The 14,811-nt window shown below is 41.4% G+C and overlaps 1 protein-coding gene across 1 annotated transcript in view; it reads left to right on the top strand.

Annotated features, from left to right (window-relative positions):
* fgfrl1a (fibroblast growth factor receptor like 1a) overlaps positions 1 to 11,529 on the top strand; it is a 100,646-nt gene extending 89,117 nt beyond the window's left edge. The window contains exons 5-8 of the mRNA XM_050042065.1: positions 573 to 872; positions 4,588 to 4,760; positions 4,852 to 5,032; positions 5,342 to 11,529. Coding sequence (XP_049898022.1) covers positions 573 to 872; positions 4,588 to 4,760; positions 4,852 to 5,032; positions 5,342 to 5,775 — 1,088 coding nt within the window. The 3' untranslated portion in view covers positions 5,776 to 11,529. The remainder of the gene's footprint in view (positions 1 to 572; positions 873 to 4,587; positions 4,761 to 4,851; positions 5,033 to 5,341) is intronic.
* The last annotated feature ends 3,282 nt before the right edge of the window (positions 11,530 to 14,811 follow it).

The following is a 14,811-nucleotide window of genomic DNA, read 5'->3' as shown; positions in this document are numbered from 1 at the left end:
GTAGCTTAGCTCCAGGATTTTGAGAATAAGATACCAAGGAAAAAACAGTAAAATGTTAAGAAATAAAATCTATGAAAGCAACATGTCTTCAAAATGCTAGTAGGGTTTAGGTTTCTATATAGCAGAAATAGTGAGCTAACAGACACTGTAGCTCAGAGGGCTTGAAACATTTGTGAAAGCTTTTCTCTGTGCGGTGGCCTCTTCAGATAACGTGGCTTTGAGCGTCTCATAAAAGTCTCATATACGACACTCTGAAGAATTCCACCATCTCTCCCAATCTGGTTTCCTCTGGTCTGAAGAGCAGAACACTGCTTGTAAATATAAAACTGCTCCATAAACCATTTATCTCCACTAATAACTTCTTCTGTTCTCTCCTTAACTTTTTCCCATCTGTTGCTGACTGAGAGTGAGTGAGGAAGGAAAGTTTCTGTGTCTTTACGTTTTGAGTTTAAAGGAACTTTACATTAAGCTCCCATATTCTACAGGCAGATAATAGCAGCACACATTTTCCAAAACTACATCTCTTTCTAATCACAGTTTTATTTCTCCTTCCATCTTCTCTCCTCTCACAGTGCGTCCACGCTTCACTCAGCCATCAAAAATGAGGAAGCGCGTCATTGCTCGCCCGGTGGGCAGCTCAGTACGCCTGAAGTGTACAGCGAGCGGTAACCCTCGTCCCGACATCATGTGGCTGAAGGACAGTCGGCCGCTGGTGGACGACGACGCTGGGGCAGGAGGAGAAGGAGAAGGGAAGAAGAAGAAGTGGACTCTGAGTCTGAAGAACCTGACACCAGAGCACAGTGGGAAGTACACCTGCCACGTGTCCAACAGAGCCGGAGAGATCAACGCCACCTACAAAGTGGAAGTCATACGTGAGTCACTAAGTAACTGGATGATTTAGAGATATGAATTAGTTATTAAAGTTTTTGTCTTTGGTTAAGATTGGTTGAAGTATAATGTTAGGAAGAATGTGCAACAAAAAGAAAGGGTGAAATAATCCATAGGAAGGGAAACAATGCAGAGAGGGAGGAGAACACAGTTTGGCAGTTTTGAAGAGGTGTGTTTTTTGGACACCAGAGGATTATTTGTGATCGTGAGACATCTGAGCGGCAATTGGATAAATATCCAATACCCCCGTGGAGTCTCGACACTGGTGGTGGTGGTGGCTGCTGACTTTGGTCGATGACTGCTGAGGTGAATAGAGGCTGCATCTGAGAAGACTAGGTGGTGATGGGGAGGTGGAGAAAAAGAGGATGAGGAGCAGTGAGATGATAGGCTGACAGAGAAGGTGTGTCGCTGTGCTATTGGTTGATTGTAGATCAGTGTAGAACAGCTGATGAGTCTATTGACATCCCCGAACACTGTCAGCCAAGGTTAGAGTGTGAGCATGCGTGCAAAGAGTGAATGGCAAGGTGAGGAAGAAAAGTACAGCCGGAGCATGAAAAAGTATTGTCTTCCTGACTGAACTTTCGCCAGAGCTTCATATGAATAAACCTGAAGTGACGGCAGAAAAGAAAACCTGTCTGTTGATCAATTAATTGTTCCAGCACTACTTTCAAGAGATGCAACCGCCATAAAACGTGCCTGTAAAACATTTAAATGTATGTAAAGGATATGTCTGCGTGTGGTCATCTCACGTCGTGACACATCAGAAAGCACATTTTTGGAATTGTGGTGTGGGTATATGATACAGCAGCAGGAATGTGTCTGACCCAAACAATAACATACATTATGGTGTACACAGTGTGTGTGTTATTGTTTGACTGAGAGGCCTGTCAGAGTAAATAGCAGGGTTTGAAACAGGTTTCCATTCTGACTCACAATACAGTGATTATAGAGAATGCCTACGTTCATATGATCAACAACACCATAATTAACTTTTCAGCTCTTTAAAGGAGAGTCTGATGCCAGTGATCGGTCTTTGCTTTCAGATTTACATCCTGTTTTAGGAGAGAAAGACGTTAAGATGCTCAGTTATCTGCTGGTTTCTCTTTCAACATTTAATGTAGTCATTACAGGAGATTATGGATTCATGAATCTGAGCCACAGGGTGAGTATCAACCACAACTTCAATGTTCAAATTTTGATTTCAATGCTATAAATTAAATTAAAGGAAGTCTTTTATGTGGTCGTTTGCAACATAAAGCCACAGTGCCCACATGCACCAGTGTGCCGGCTAATGAGTTGCACCAAGTATAGAAGTTTAAAATAGCTTTTAAGAGCTTCCTTCCACTTCAGTGGCATTTATTGATCATCAGGCATGTCAGCAAACACCAGTCACACAAGCGAGGGGATTTTTCAGTGTGAAAAGTGAACCAGCTGCAGTTTGAGTCTAAAAAAGGTGTAGTTTTACTGCTGAGAGCAGAATGTGTGTTCTGATGATTTGCGAGTGTTTTCTGATGTAGTAGGTCGCGTTGGAGAGCTGCGAAAGCTGTTTTGACACTGGATGATTTAATGTGAAGCTGTTTTGGTAGGGTCGAATTTGTGTGTGTGTGTGCGTGTGTGTGTGTGTGTGTGTGCGCACTGAACTGTATGTTACTGAACATGATAGCTCTGTTGAGAGGCTCAGACCAGCTCTTCTTGCTTTACTCACCACATCTGTTGTACATTAAAGTACAGCTGTAGTCTTTCCTGACACACACACACACACACACACACACACACACACCCACATAGAGGAAGTAAATCAAATGGCTGCTCGTTTATGTCAAATGTGACATTTTCTCTATCAGTAGAGATTCACTCGGCTGTCAGTCATTCGCAGCTGGTAGAAAGAAAACCAGAATAAAGGACAGAAAACCAGTAAAGCTCCCACAAACATATCTAAAAGTTGAGTTACCTGAGTGCAGGTGTACCGGACTTATGTCAGTCAAATCAGATTAAGCTGTTTATAATGAATAAATGATGATTAGTTTCTTTGAGCGGCGCTGAGCAGGACGTTCAGTGTGACAGCGACATTAATGGCAGTTTGGAAATATGCAACAATATTTTTTGACACTAGACATCAAACAAAAGCCAGAGACTGTGTTGTATTATTTTTGATAATAATTATAATAATAAAAAACTCTATTTATAGAGCACCTTTCATACAAGAATACAACACAAAGCGCTTTACAAAAATGGCAGTATAAGCATTGAGTGCTTCACATGAAAACAGACAGAATGAACATAAAACAGAACTGATTCATAAAATCAAAGAGTTGTAAAACTACGAATCATAAAATCAAGTAAGATTTTAAAAGAGTTGCAGCAGCGTGATGCGTAATTAGAAAGTAAAAGCATAAAAAGTCCTGTATCAGGAAGTCAGAGCTAGTTAAAGGCTAAAGTGAACAGAGACGTTTTTAGCTTTCTTTTCAAAATATTTAGCGAGCTAGCTTCCCTGATATCTATAGGCAGTATGCTCCATATCTTTGGGGCGTAACAGACAAAGGCTGCATCCCCGATCTTCTTCCGGCTGTTACTGGGAACCTCCAATAAACCAGCAGCAGATGATGTTCTTGGAGGCAAATTTAGCAATGTAGCTCGGTCCCAGCCCATGTAAGGCTTTGTATACAAGGAGGAGGAGCTTAAAATCAATTCTAAATGTAACAGGAAGTCAGTGCAGAGCAGCTCAGACTGATCTGATGTGCTCTCTCCTCTTGGTTCTGTTTCATAGCCAAGCTGCAGAGTTTTGAATGAGCTGAAGTCTCCCAGTGGCAGCCCTAGTAATCAGACATGGAATTAAAATAATTTTGGTATACATTAAATGCATTTTACCCCTGCACCATTTGGCATCCCTGCTGAGCATTACCTGATCATCTAAAAGAAAAATGAATGCCCAAAGATTTCACACAGAAGTTTTTTTTTTTTTTACACGTGAGCTCTGGCAGTGTTTGCATGTGTCGTGTCCTCTGGGTTTAATTTAGTATTGTATCATTTTGTACCAGATGTCTTTGGGACGTACATGAACATGTTCAAGGTTTAAATAATTGTAACTTTGAGCAGCCTGAGACATTAGAACAACCTGTGCAGACTGTTCGTAACACTACACACGCACTAGGAACAACAAAGGAAAGGAAGCCAGCACTGCAGTGTGTACTTTGAGTCTTAACCCTTTTTCTAAAGTAAAAACATACACCTGCAACTTAATTTTCTCGGGTTACGCTCTCATGAGATCGTATTTACAGACACTAAAAGAGGGACTATTGAATGTCTGTGGCAGGTGTGTTTATTCTGCTGTATAAACTGAGAGAGAAAAGGCAGGAGCTACAGATAAGGGATCTGTTTGTGTATCGTCAGCAGGGGGAGAGGATGTGGTGCTGAATACAGCAGGTACTGTTCAAATAATGCCTGCAAACCACATTATATTCTCTCAGGGCTGCTGCGCTCTTAAAGTTTTCTTTAAGTTTCAGTTCAAATAAATTGAAGAGAGAGAGTCCATACCCTCTCCTCACTCTGTTTTCTTTCTGATTGTAATGAGATTACAGCTGAATTTGACAAGTTTGCAAAATGCAGCAACCATTTCTTCTGTTCACACTTTGTCAACTGAAATATTATTTCATATTAAACATACTTCTCTTTTGTTTATGTGTTGGTGTCTTCCTTCAGAGCGTACCAACTCTAAACCCATTCTGACTGGCACTCACCCCGTCAACACCACCGTGGACTACGGAGGAACCACATCTTTCCAGTGTAAAGTCCGCAGTGACGTCAAGCCGGTTATTCAGTGGCTCAAAAGAGTCGAACCTGGAGATGAGAATAAATTTAACTCCACCATCGAGGTACAAACACACACAGTGCAACAGGCAAACACAACACTCTGAGGCAACTTGACTGAACTAGTTGATACATTTTGTGTAATTTTTTTCAAAGGTTGGAGACCACCGCTTTGTAGTCCTGCCTACAGGGGAGGTTTGGTCGCGTCCTGACGGATCCTACCTCAACAAGCTGCTGATAACCAGAGCCAAGGAGGAGGATGCCGGCATGTACATCTGCCTGGGAGCCAACACGATGGGCTACAGCTTCAGGAGCGCTTACCTGACTGTGCTACCAGGTCAGAGGAAGACAGAAAGAGAAACTAACATTCACACATAGAGAACTGTCTGTGATTTTTGGTTTACGATACTAGAGAGGACGACACTTGATCAGCAGGTTTCATTAGAGGAAGTTAACCTGAAAAGTTAACTAAGCTTTATTAGATACATTTCCTAGAGTCCTTACAGATGGGGTTGTTACCACGTTAGAGTTGTGACGACATATATTATTGATAAGCTGAGAGTTGTTCATTAAAGCAAGTTTGTTTGAACATTAGATGATGTCGTATTTTGCATCACTAATTTCCTCATCTCTCGCTCCTTTGCAGATCTGAAGCCCCAAAACAACGCTATTCCCGCAGCAACATCCCCGAGCCTCCCCTGGCCTGTCATCATCGGAATACCCGCTGGTGTCGCCTTCATCTTAGGCACCGCCCTCCTCTGGTTCTGCCAATCAAAACGCACCTGCTCCTCTTCTTCTTCTTCTTCTTCATCCTCCTCTGCTCTCCCCGCTGCTCAGCGTCTACCTGCGGCCAACCGTGACCGAGCCTGCCCGGCGCTGCCTCCTCAACCAGCCAATAGCGATAAAGATTGTCTCTCATACGAGGACTACATCGCCCATCAGCAGCTGCTCCTGGCTCAGGGCGGCACTGGATTGGCTCCCAAAGTCTACCCGAAGATCTACACGGATATACACACGCACACGCATTCACACGTGGACGGGAAAGTGCACCAGCATCAGCACATTCACTACCAGTGTTAGCACGCTTCTGGTGTCTCACACTCTTACATGAACATGTCCCAGTGCATGCCTCCACATCGGTCCATACTAGCTGCTGACACACACAGCAAAGAACAAGAGACCACGCAACTCTTCCTCATTCTGCTGCAGCCTCGTTAACGTGTGAACACAGACTTATTCAACACACAAACTATGAAGAATGTAAAGAAAGATCATTATTTGTAGCCTGTCCAGAAATCTATGAGAGAAAAATCCCAAAACATATTTTATTCAAAGCTTTTTTTTATATGAAATATTTTCTGTAGATTATAAATCTCTCTTTTTTTGCTCAAAGGCTTTATCTGAAGAAACAATGAACTCTGCAGCTTCAAGGTAACGTCACAACCCAACAGTTTATCTCTCCTTTTAGTTCTCTGGACACAACCACAACTTCCTCAGTGACAGTAGAAACAGCCTGCCTACGCTACTCATGTATATAGTGGAATACGATTATATGGCATTTAGCACGCTACTTCATCCTGGGTTAACTATAAAGAATAATATAGCATGTATGTAATGTAATAGCTTAATGTCAGAGTATATCTCCAACTGAGCCATAGGACACACAAATTAAGGCGAACTCCTGATGTATCCACACCCTGGGCAAGAAAGAGGGCTGCCAGGCGTTCTGATAAATGTCCAGCTGCTATCTGGGTACTGTGTGGAGAAAGAGCTGATGTCAAACTGGTTCAGACAACATGGATCTCTCTTAGTAGGTCGATTTTAGCAGCTCCTCCAGAAGCAATCATCTCCCAACTCCAATAACTACATCTACTGACAGTTCTGCCTCTTTACTTCCTGGAGGAAAGCAGCATTTCCTGTTTCACGTCATCACCATTTCAGCTTTGTTTGACACTCGCTGACTTTAAAAGAGAGGGATGAAGGATATCAGTTCTCCTCGTGTCGTACGTTCAACCTCTTCAGCCACCAGTGCAAAGGGATCATCGACAGTGCCTCGCTGTAAAACAGTGCCTTCTGAGAATTGTTTCCAGATTTCGCGGATCGCTGTCGGATCAGCGGATATGTCACAGACTCTTGTTAATCTGTGATGAGATTTAGAGGGCTCAAAACAGAGGAGCTTCATCTTAAACTCTTTAACTTAAAGTCCTCGACTCTTCTTCCTAAAGCGCCTCGCAGTATGACCTCAAGAGTGATGGAACAGGGTTTGCATGTGCTCTGCTCTCCTCACACGGCTTGTTAAGGAGCATCTGTTGTTTTTATCTAAAGAGGAAATGTTTTGGATCAAGTGCTGCCGTCTCACCTGCAGAGCTGTCTGTCAGTATGATCTGGAAGATGCACGATGTTGCAGTCAAAACCTTCCAGATGCTACGAAGGTAAAATGATGGGATGCAGCTTTAAAGTAAAACAGATTTAGAGCCATATATTCAGCAGAATGTTATGTTGATCACTACAGCAGCGCCCACTGCCAAGCTACAGGTACATTAACTGCTCTTAGTGTTGTACAGTGGCAATGAATTATAATAGTTACATATCTGATTCTGTGTTTTGATTCATCTGCAGATTTACCACTAGTTTTATTGACCAGAGATATACAAATGTGTTTGAAATGCATTTACTGGTGGGGTTTAAGCATTTTCACACTATTTGATTACAGTTCAGTCTTATAAAGCCCACACACAGACACACACACAACCATGGTTCACCTCCACACTTGTTTTTACTCCTTTTGGCTGATGAGACCTCCTCTAACCTGTGTGTTGTGTGTTTGATTAATATTTCCCTCCCTCCATGTAGTTTTATCGCACCTTCAGGGTTGGGACAAACCTTTATCATTCTCATTAATACAGTGACTACGTTTACATGCACACTAATATTTCATGATCACACACAGGTCATGTAAACAGGCTATGCCACTTGGATATTTCGAATAAGGCTTTGATCTAAGATGTGCCAATAATATTCAGGTGTTACGAGCATTTCTGGCATGTACACAGCTCATTTGGAATATGTATCTCAATTTTATTTTTGCAGCTCTGTGTGGTGTACACAAACCAACCAACCAGCCAACTGTTTGCAAGGCCGGCTACAGATGCATGCCCAACAAAAGAAAAGCCCACGTTTCTTGTCGTAAGAAAAAACACAGCTACTTTTAAACATTATAAAAGAATTCAGCAGGCTTTTGTACACGTGCAAATATCGCAGTGCCGACCTTTTCAAGAAGGTCAATCCCACAAGTCTGTCACAGGTGGAAAATTTTTAAATTTCCTAATTTGTTTCTAACAAGCAAAAATGGTGCGAGTGGCTCTAGCTGTTCCACTTTTACATATTTTTGATGTGATAAACAACATGTCAGGGCTCAGCGTATCCTCATACAATGGTTTGTATGATATCTAACAAATTTATTAGCACCCCACAAATGACATTACATACTTAATGTTAACTTACATAAGTTCAATTTAGGAAAAGAAACACGGTGTCTGAAAATAACTCAAAGTTCACTTGGTTTTTCATGGGACACAAACACCGGTCTCCTGGGGTAAAGTCCTGTGTTCGTTGACCCATCCACCTCAACCTGCCTTCTTACATGAACTTTCGCTCTTTTTACTACTTCCTTCTTTACTCACATCAGCGTGTTGGTCACGTGATCGCAGCCTTTCTGATTATGTTGGTTATACAAGAACTACTGGCTCTTACTTCTTCATTACTCCTTTTTGGTATCATACGTAGGAACAGTGCATAAGAACAGCCTGTAGAGCTTGTTAATCAAAGTAGGCATTCATTTTCTTTATCCATATTAACAGCTCAGTGGGAATACCGCCTGTACTGCGCCTGTAGGGCAAAACCCAGAATATTTTGTGCATGTAAATGCAGTCAGTGAGTTTGGTTAACTTTGGTAATTCCCAGTGCTGCTCCTCCTGGCTTCATCCTGAGCTGAGGTCCAATCAGCAGGATAAACTGAAAACACCTGTGTGGGCGTTCAGAGCCTGTAATTTGTAAACAGGAGGTCACCAGCAGCTGTTGTGAGTAAAGTAATTAGTTCACTATATAAATGATCCCAGAATAAGCTGTTTTCAAAGCCAGTGTAAGCTCAAGATGGAGAGAGTAGAATTAAGGTCAGATGTGTTAGGTGGTGTCATTGTTAGTGATTATAAAACCCCCATGGAGCAAACTCATTGTCAGGGATTGACAAAATCCCAGTGATCAAAATTAAATAAATGTTTTAAGTTCATTAAATGTCATTTGCGAGCACTAAAATCCAAGATCTAATTATGACTTGCAGAAAACTGCAACCACTAAAGTATCAGAGTGTCTTGTCTGAGCGGTGTTTTAGAGACAAACTGATCCCACCTTCTTTTGTTACTTGGTTTGTTCATGTATTTGAATGACTGTACGTTGTTCTTTTACTCTCACTGCATCATTGTATTTTTACTTTCACTGCTCCTGATGGGTTTTTCGAAGTTTTCTCACACCATACCGTAAAAAAAAAAAACAATTTAAATGAGCCCAGATCTCATTGGAAACCAGCTCCAACAACCCTCCTCAGTCCAGTCGGTTACAGCAGACTCTGACTCTCTCTCAGGTGTCCATCTTGTTGTTCCTGTGCTCATGAATCTGACCACTGTATAAAAACTGTGTAAAACGATATACTAAGATAAGATTTAGGTTTCAGCTGTTTTACATTACAGCTCTCTCTGAAAGGCACGCTCACGCCATGTGTACAGTTGGAGCAGTGGGGTGACTCTGTCCAGAGATGTTTAAACAAAGAAAAATGTGCATGTGAAATATGGAGGAAATTGTAGGTTCTGTCACATAGTTGATTGCACGAGTGAGTGTTTCTCTCTGCAGACCTTCTTCAGGACGAAATACAGCAGTAAGAACTTTACAGGGACGTGTTTAAACAACCATGTGACAGGAAGTGGAATATTGAAATCACCTGGTGACTTTAGTTACACATGTGGTCGTTCCACAGTGTGTATCTTTGCACATAAATCTTAAAACTCAAGTAGAAACATACAAACATACACACGGATACTTTACAGATGCCCATTTATCATAATACTCATTTGGTGTGTTGTCTTTGTCCTGAGAAGCTTTGAACCCAGCAACTTGTCAAGCCTCCTTTTTTGTTTTGTACATGTTGAAGCCCTTTCTGAGATTTGTTTTCAACCTGTGTAGTTCTGTGTATTATTTCACTTTCTGAATAATTAGACTTTTAAGATGGTGTAGCCTGTAAACCATGCAGTTAGGGATGCACAATATGTTTTGTTTTCAGCTGATACAGACAACCGATAAAAAAGAATTTCATAACCTGTAGTTTATGCACACCCAAGTGTAAGAGAGGCTAAAATGTAGTGAGCAAATATGGATGATTTAATATTCTGTAGCTCTGACCTAACCAAACCTAAATGACATCACTATTGTTAACACAACAAAAACAACAACAGTTCTGACTCTTACAATGTTCATTTATTTTAGTGACTTTGTTGGGACCATTTAACAGTACAGTGTCCAGTGTTAGCCGCTGCTGCTATGTTAGCGCGTGCTAACCGGGCAGACGTTGAACTGACCATTCAGTGAGACAACAGCAGCTCCTTCAGTGCTGGGTCTAACCTGTGTAACAGCAGCAACAGAAAGTTCGCTGTTTCAGGGGGGAGTCAGGCAAACTGGGATCGAACCCTCATTGCAAGCGTGTTTTCCAAACCAGCAACAGCATGTTTGTATTGTGTTGTATTATCAGCTATATTTATTGGCTATTTCCTTCATTATCAGAATTATACATAATATAAATGACTCATTATCGGCCGATAATTTATCAGAGTGATATATATCTACCATCCCGGCATGCAGTCTCACTGTATACCTGTAATAAGTCCTATTTAACTGGCTGAATCAACAAAATGTGCATCTCATACCTCCAACAGAGACAGCCTGTGACCCGCCGTCTGTCTTGTTAATTTTCCAACCAAATTTGGTGTCTTCTTTCCTGTAAAATCATTAAAATACATCTATATTACAAAGAACAAATTAAAATTGAAATACACGAGAACAGCAAATGATACACATATTTATCTCACTAGCTCAAACTCAAAATAGGACTTGAAATATTGCATTAGCTGCTCTCCCTGTGACATGTTCCTCTTGGCCTCCCATCTTTTCTGTTTTAAAACTTCTGTGGATAGAGTCACCCTGAACAGCTGGAGCGTGTTCCTTCATTTTAAAGTTTTCCTCTAATGTCGGAGTGTGGAAACGTTTCCAAACCGTAAAACTTTCCCTCAGTCAGTGCCGTGTTTTTCTGTTAAACCCATGTAAGTTTCATTGTGTCAAAGCTAACGGACTGCCAGCAGACAGACTGTATATGTGCACGAGCACGTACATGGACTGACACTAGTGTTGAAATGATAGTGTTAGATAATGTAATGAGAATGCTTTGGACCATACAGTAGCTCTAGCAACACATTGGCCCAGGAAACATCGAAAAAATGTCTTGAGATTCAAACAGAAAGTGTTTCTAATTTATTTTAAACATGTTTTATTTTTCATATAATTGGGCATTATACTGCATGAGTGGATTTTGTGTTATAATAGTAATGTAAGCTATGTAGCAAATACCATGTTCATGTCATTGTAAGATACCGTATTTATACATGCTGACGGAATATACGAAATTTTATCGATAATCTTTGTATCGACAATCCTGTACAGTCTAGTCATTTAGGTTAAAATTTTGTTTTCTCCCATTGTAATCATGTTATCTGTGCCATTAAAAAAGTTAAATCTACTTATATGTCTTTGTTCTTAAAGATTGAGTCCAAGTGAGACGGTTTCTGTAAGACAAGATATTTATCGCTGTGAGGATCTGTCAGTTTCTGCCTCTGTGTGTTACATCACAACGAGAGATTCCAGTGGAGTACAATACCTCACGGTGCCACGGGACTGTCTTTAAGTGAACGTCCTCTAAATAGTTGCAGCCCTCCGATTGTGAGAGCTGCAGCCGGCGTTTTGTCTGTCAACATGTCCGTCTGGAGAGATGAGAGATGTACAAGCAGTGCGTGCAGATGGAGGGTGTGAAGGCTCAGCGTCTCTCCGTCTCTCCGTCTCTGACTCATTTAGGGAAAGGAGACGATGAAAGAAAACACTGTTGAAAGGACAGGGCACTGCAGCAGGGCGGAGGTGGCAACAGGGCAGGACATGGGAACAGGACCAGATGATAATAGACGACTTTAAACAGTGTTGTGCACATTCTGAAGGGGGGTTTTCTAATTTGGTGTTTTTGTTCTGCACCTTTCAGCTGGGTTCCCTCAGGCGTGGAAAACCTGGAAAAGTCATGCAGTTTCACAATCACAACCTTAACTCCTGGAATTAGTGAAAATCATTCAAAGTTCTGGAAAAGTCATGAATTTTTTTGTGTGTGCGATGAAGTTGTTAAAGTAATTTTCAGTGGAGAAGCTCTATTATGTGTTGATGTGTGACAAAGTTTTGTTTACCCTCACGTGCGCTCCTTCTCTCCCTTCATGTTTGCCAGCTAGCAGACATTATGTTTGAACAGAGTTTGAATCTGATGTTTGAGAAATGCTGGGCAAGTGGGATAAGAAAAAAGTTATTATGGGCCCTTAAAAAGTCATGGAAAAGTTTTAAATTTCGTCCATGAAAATGTGTGGTGACCCAGTCTAAGAGACAGCTTGACTGTGAAACATCCTTAGACTTGGAAGTTGAGTATCTGTAGGTGGCGCTCTCGAATTTTGGTCTAGTGAGCATTTGTGGCTGTCACAGCATGGGCACCCATCATCCAGGACATCCTTACATTTAAATTGACTCTAACTCTGCACATTTAAAGCAGCCATACTCATTTTTTGGCCACTTTGGGGCAGCAGGACAAGCTGTAAACATAATCATAGCCACACTTGGTGATTTATAAAAATAACTTTTTATCATGTTTTCTGAAACTATCCTGACAGTAGTACACGAGTCAGATCATCCATGACAATACTGTTTGCCTACCTCCTCGTGCTTTTAATGGCATTTGCAAGAAACCACCACACATGAATAAAAACAACCAATCAGAGCCAAGGAGACAGCCTGGGGGGCAAGTTCATCTGTTCAGTTAAATTCAATTCCATTGTATTTATAAAGCCAAATATCACAAATCACAATTTGCCTCACAGGGCTTTACAGCATACGACATCCCTCTGTCCTTTGGACCCTCACAGCGGATAAGGAAAAACTCCCTTTAACGGGGGAAAAATGGCAGAAACCTCAGGAAGAGCAACTGAGGAGGGATCCCTCTTCCAGGACGGACAGACGTGGCAACTGAGGAGGGATCCCTCTTCCAGGACGGACAGACGTGCAATAGACGTCGTGTGCACAGAACAGATTAACATAATAAATGTACAGTAGTCCAGTGATGATGATGTCAAAGTTGCAATGGGTAAGATATTGAACACCAAATTGTCCACAGTGGGTGGTTGCTAAGACTAGAAAACACCATATNCGTCGTGTGCACAGAACAGATTAACATAATAAATGTACAGTAGTCCAGTGATACCTATCAAAAGGTCCGTGGTTCGGTCCCCAGCCCTGTAGCCTACATGTCAAAGTTGCAATGGGTAAGATATTGAACACCAAATTGTCCACAGTGGGTGGTTGCTAAGACTAGAAAACACCATATAAATGCAGTTTACTTACCATTCAGCTAAAGAGTCCACTACAATATGTCTCTGAAAACATTTGAGGTGAGAAATAAGCAATGCAGTAACAGAGTTTTGATTCATATTTGATCAGTTTGACCACAGTGATTGACAGCTGTGTTAAAGACCAGTGTCAGGTACCTGATGGGTAATTTGCAAAAAGCTGTGTAATGGGTTAAATTATGTGTATATATATATATAAAAATAAACAAGCCCACCCACCCATCTACACAAGCACAAACAAAGACAGACTAAAGATTTTTCAGTCCCCATATTTGCCACAAAAGTTGATCCAACAACAAACAACAGATTTTTTCCAATTGTAAATAATATGGCAACAGACTTTACGAAGGAAAGAGCCACTGGTTACCACGTGTTGACAACTTTAAAGGCTCAGTCGACTGGTTTTAAGTCTGGTAAGTTGAGTTATTGTGGTTTATCAGTTACGTGATGGGAGGCTAACAGACATTTATTTAAATGACTAAGCCGTTATTACTCTGCGGGACTTTATAGTTTCATTCAAACATCACTTTTGAGAACGATGAAACTAAAGATGAAACAATAAATAAAAGCCAGGTAGATTAAAAACCACTTCATAAAACGTTCCCAGAGTCTAACCATGACTGTAAATGATCTGCTCAGATTCCATTTCAATTGGATCAGACATCACACATATAAAAGGACATAACCTAGGCTCATTAATATGCATATACTGTTTCATAACTTTTTGGATTGTGATGTTGAAGACTGAACTGGGGGAAAGAAACAGTGAGAATACACAGAGGAGGAAAATCCCTCACAGGAATCTGCGGTTTTGAAACTGTTGCAAGTTCAACAGTTACTCATGAGTGTGTGACCTAATGCAGGGATTTACAGACCCTGGATCTGTGGGGTCTCGCTGCGTCTGGGAAGCTTCACTGGAGTTAAAGAAACAGTGGAGGCGGTGATTCGTAAGATTTAAAGCTCTGACAGACGTTTTACATGCTTCATTTTTCTAACTGCGAGATAAGAGAAGGAAAAACTGGCCTGATAAAAGAAACCTTACGAGACAAATATGTGACTTTTGAAGGTTTTTTTCCTCCTTGACATTCACTCTTCTCTTATCGCAGAGATTATAGCCTCTCCTGCGTTTTACTCTTCCTCCTGTGAATTTGATTGACTTGAAGAGTCGGGAGGGAGGACAGACAGAGGAGGAGAAGATGAAGAGAAGCAGGGAGGAGGAGGATGACACAGAGCTGAGCTGCTGACAGATGTGTTGAGCTCACTGCTGCTCTGCACCGACCAGAGGAGATGAGAAAATGGAGAGGAGATGAGCGGAGAGAGTGGAGGTGTCGAGTGAGGCGGGGAAGAAATGTGCAGAGCAGGAAGGGAG

Source organism: Epinephelus moara, chromosome 4 (assembly GCF_006386435.1).
Source record: "Epinephelus moara isolate mb chromosome 4, YSFRI_EMoa_1.0, whole genome shotgun sequence".
In the NCBI taxonomy this organism is placed as follows: Eukaryota; Metazoa; Chordata; class Actinopteri; order Perciformes; family Serranidae; genus Epinephelus; species Epinephelus moara.
Note: the sequence above shows the minus strand (reverse complement) of the source record. Positions and strands in the feature narration are given on the sequence as shown.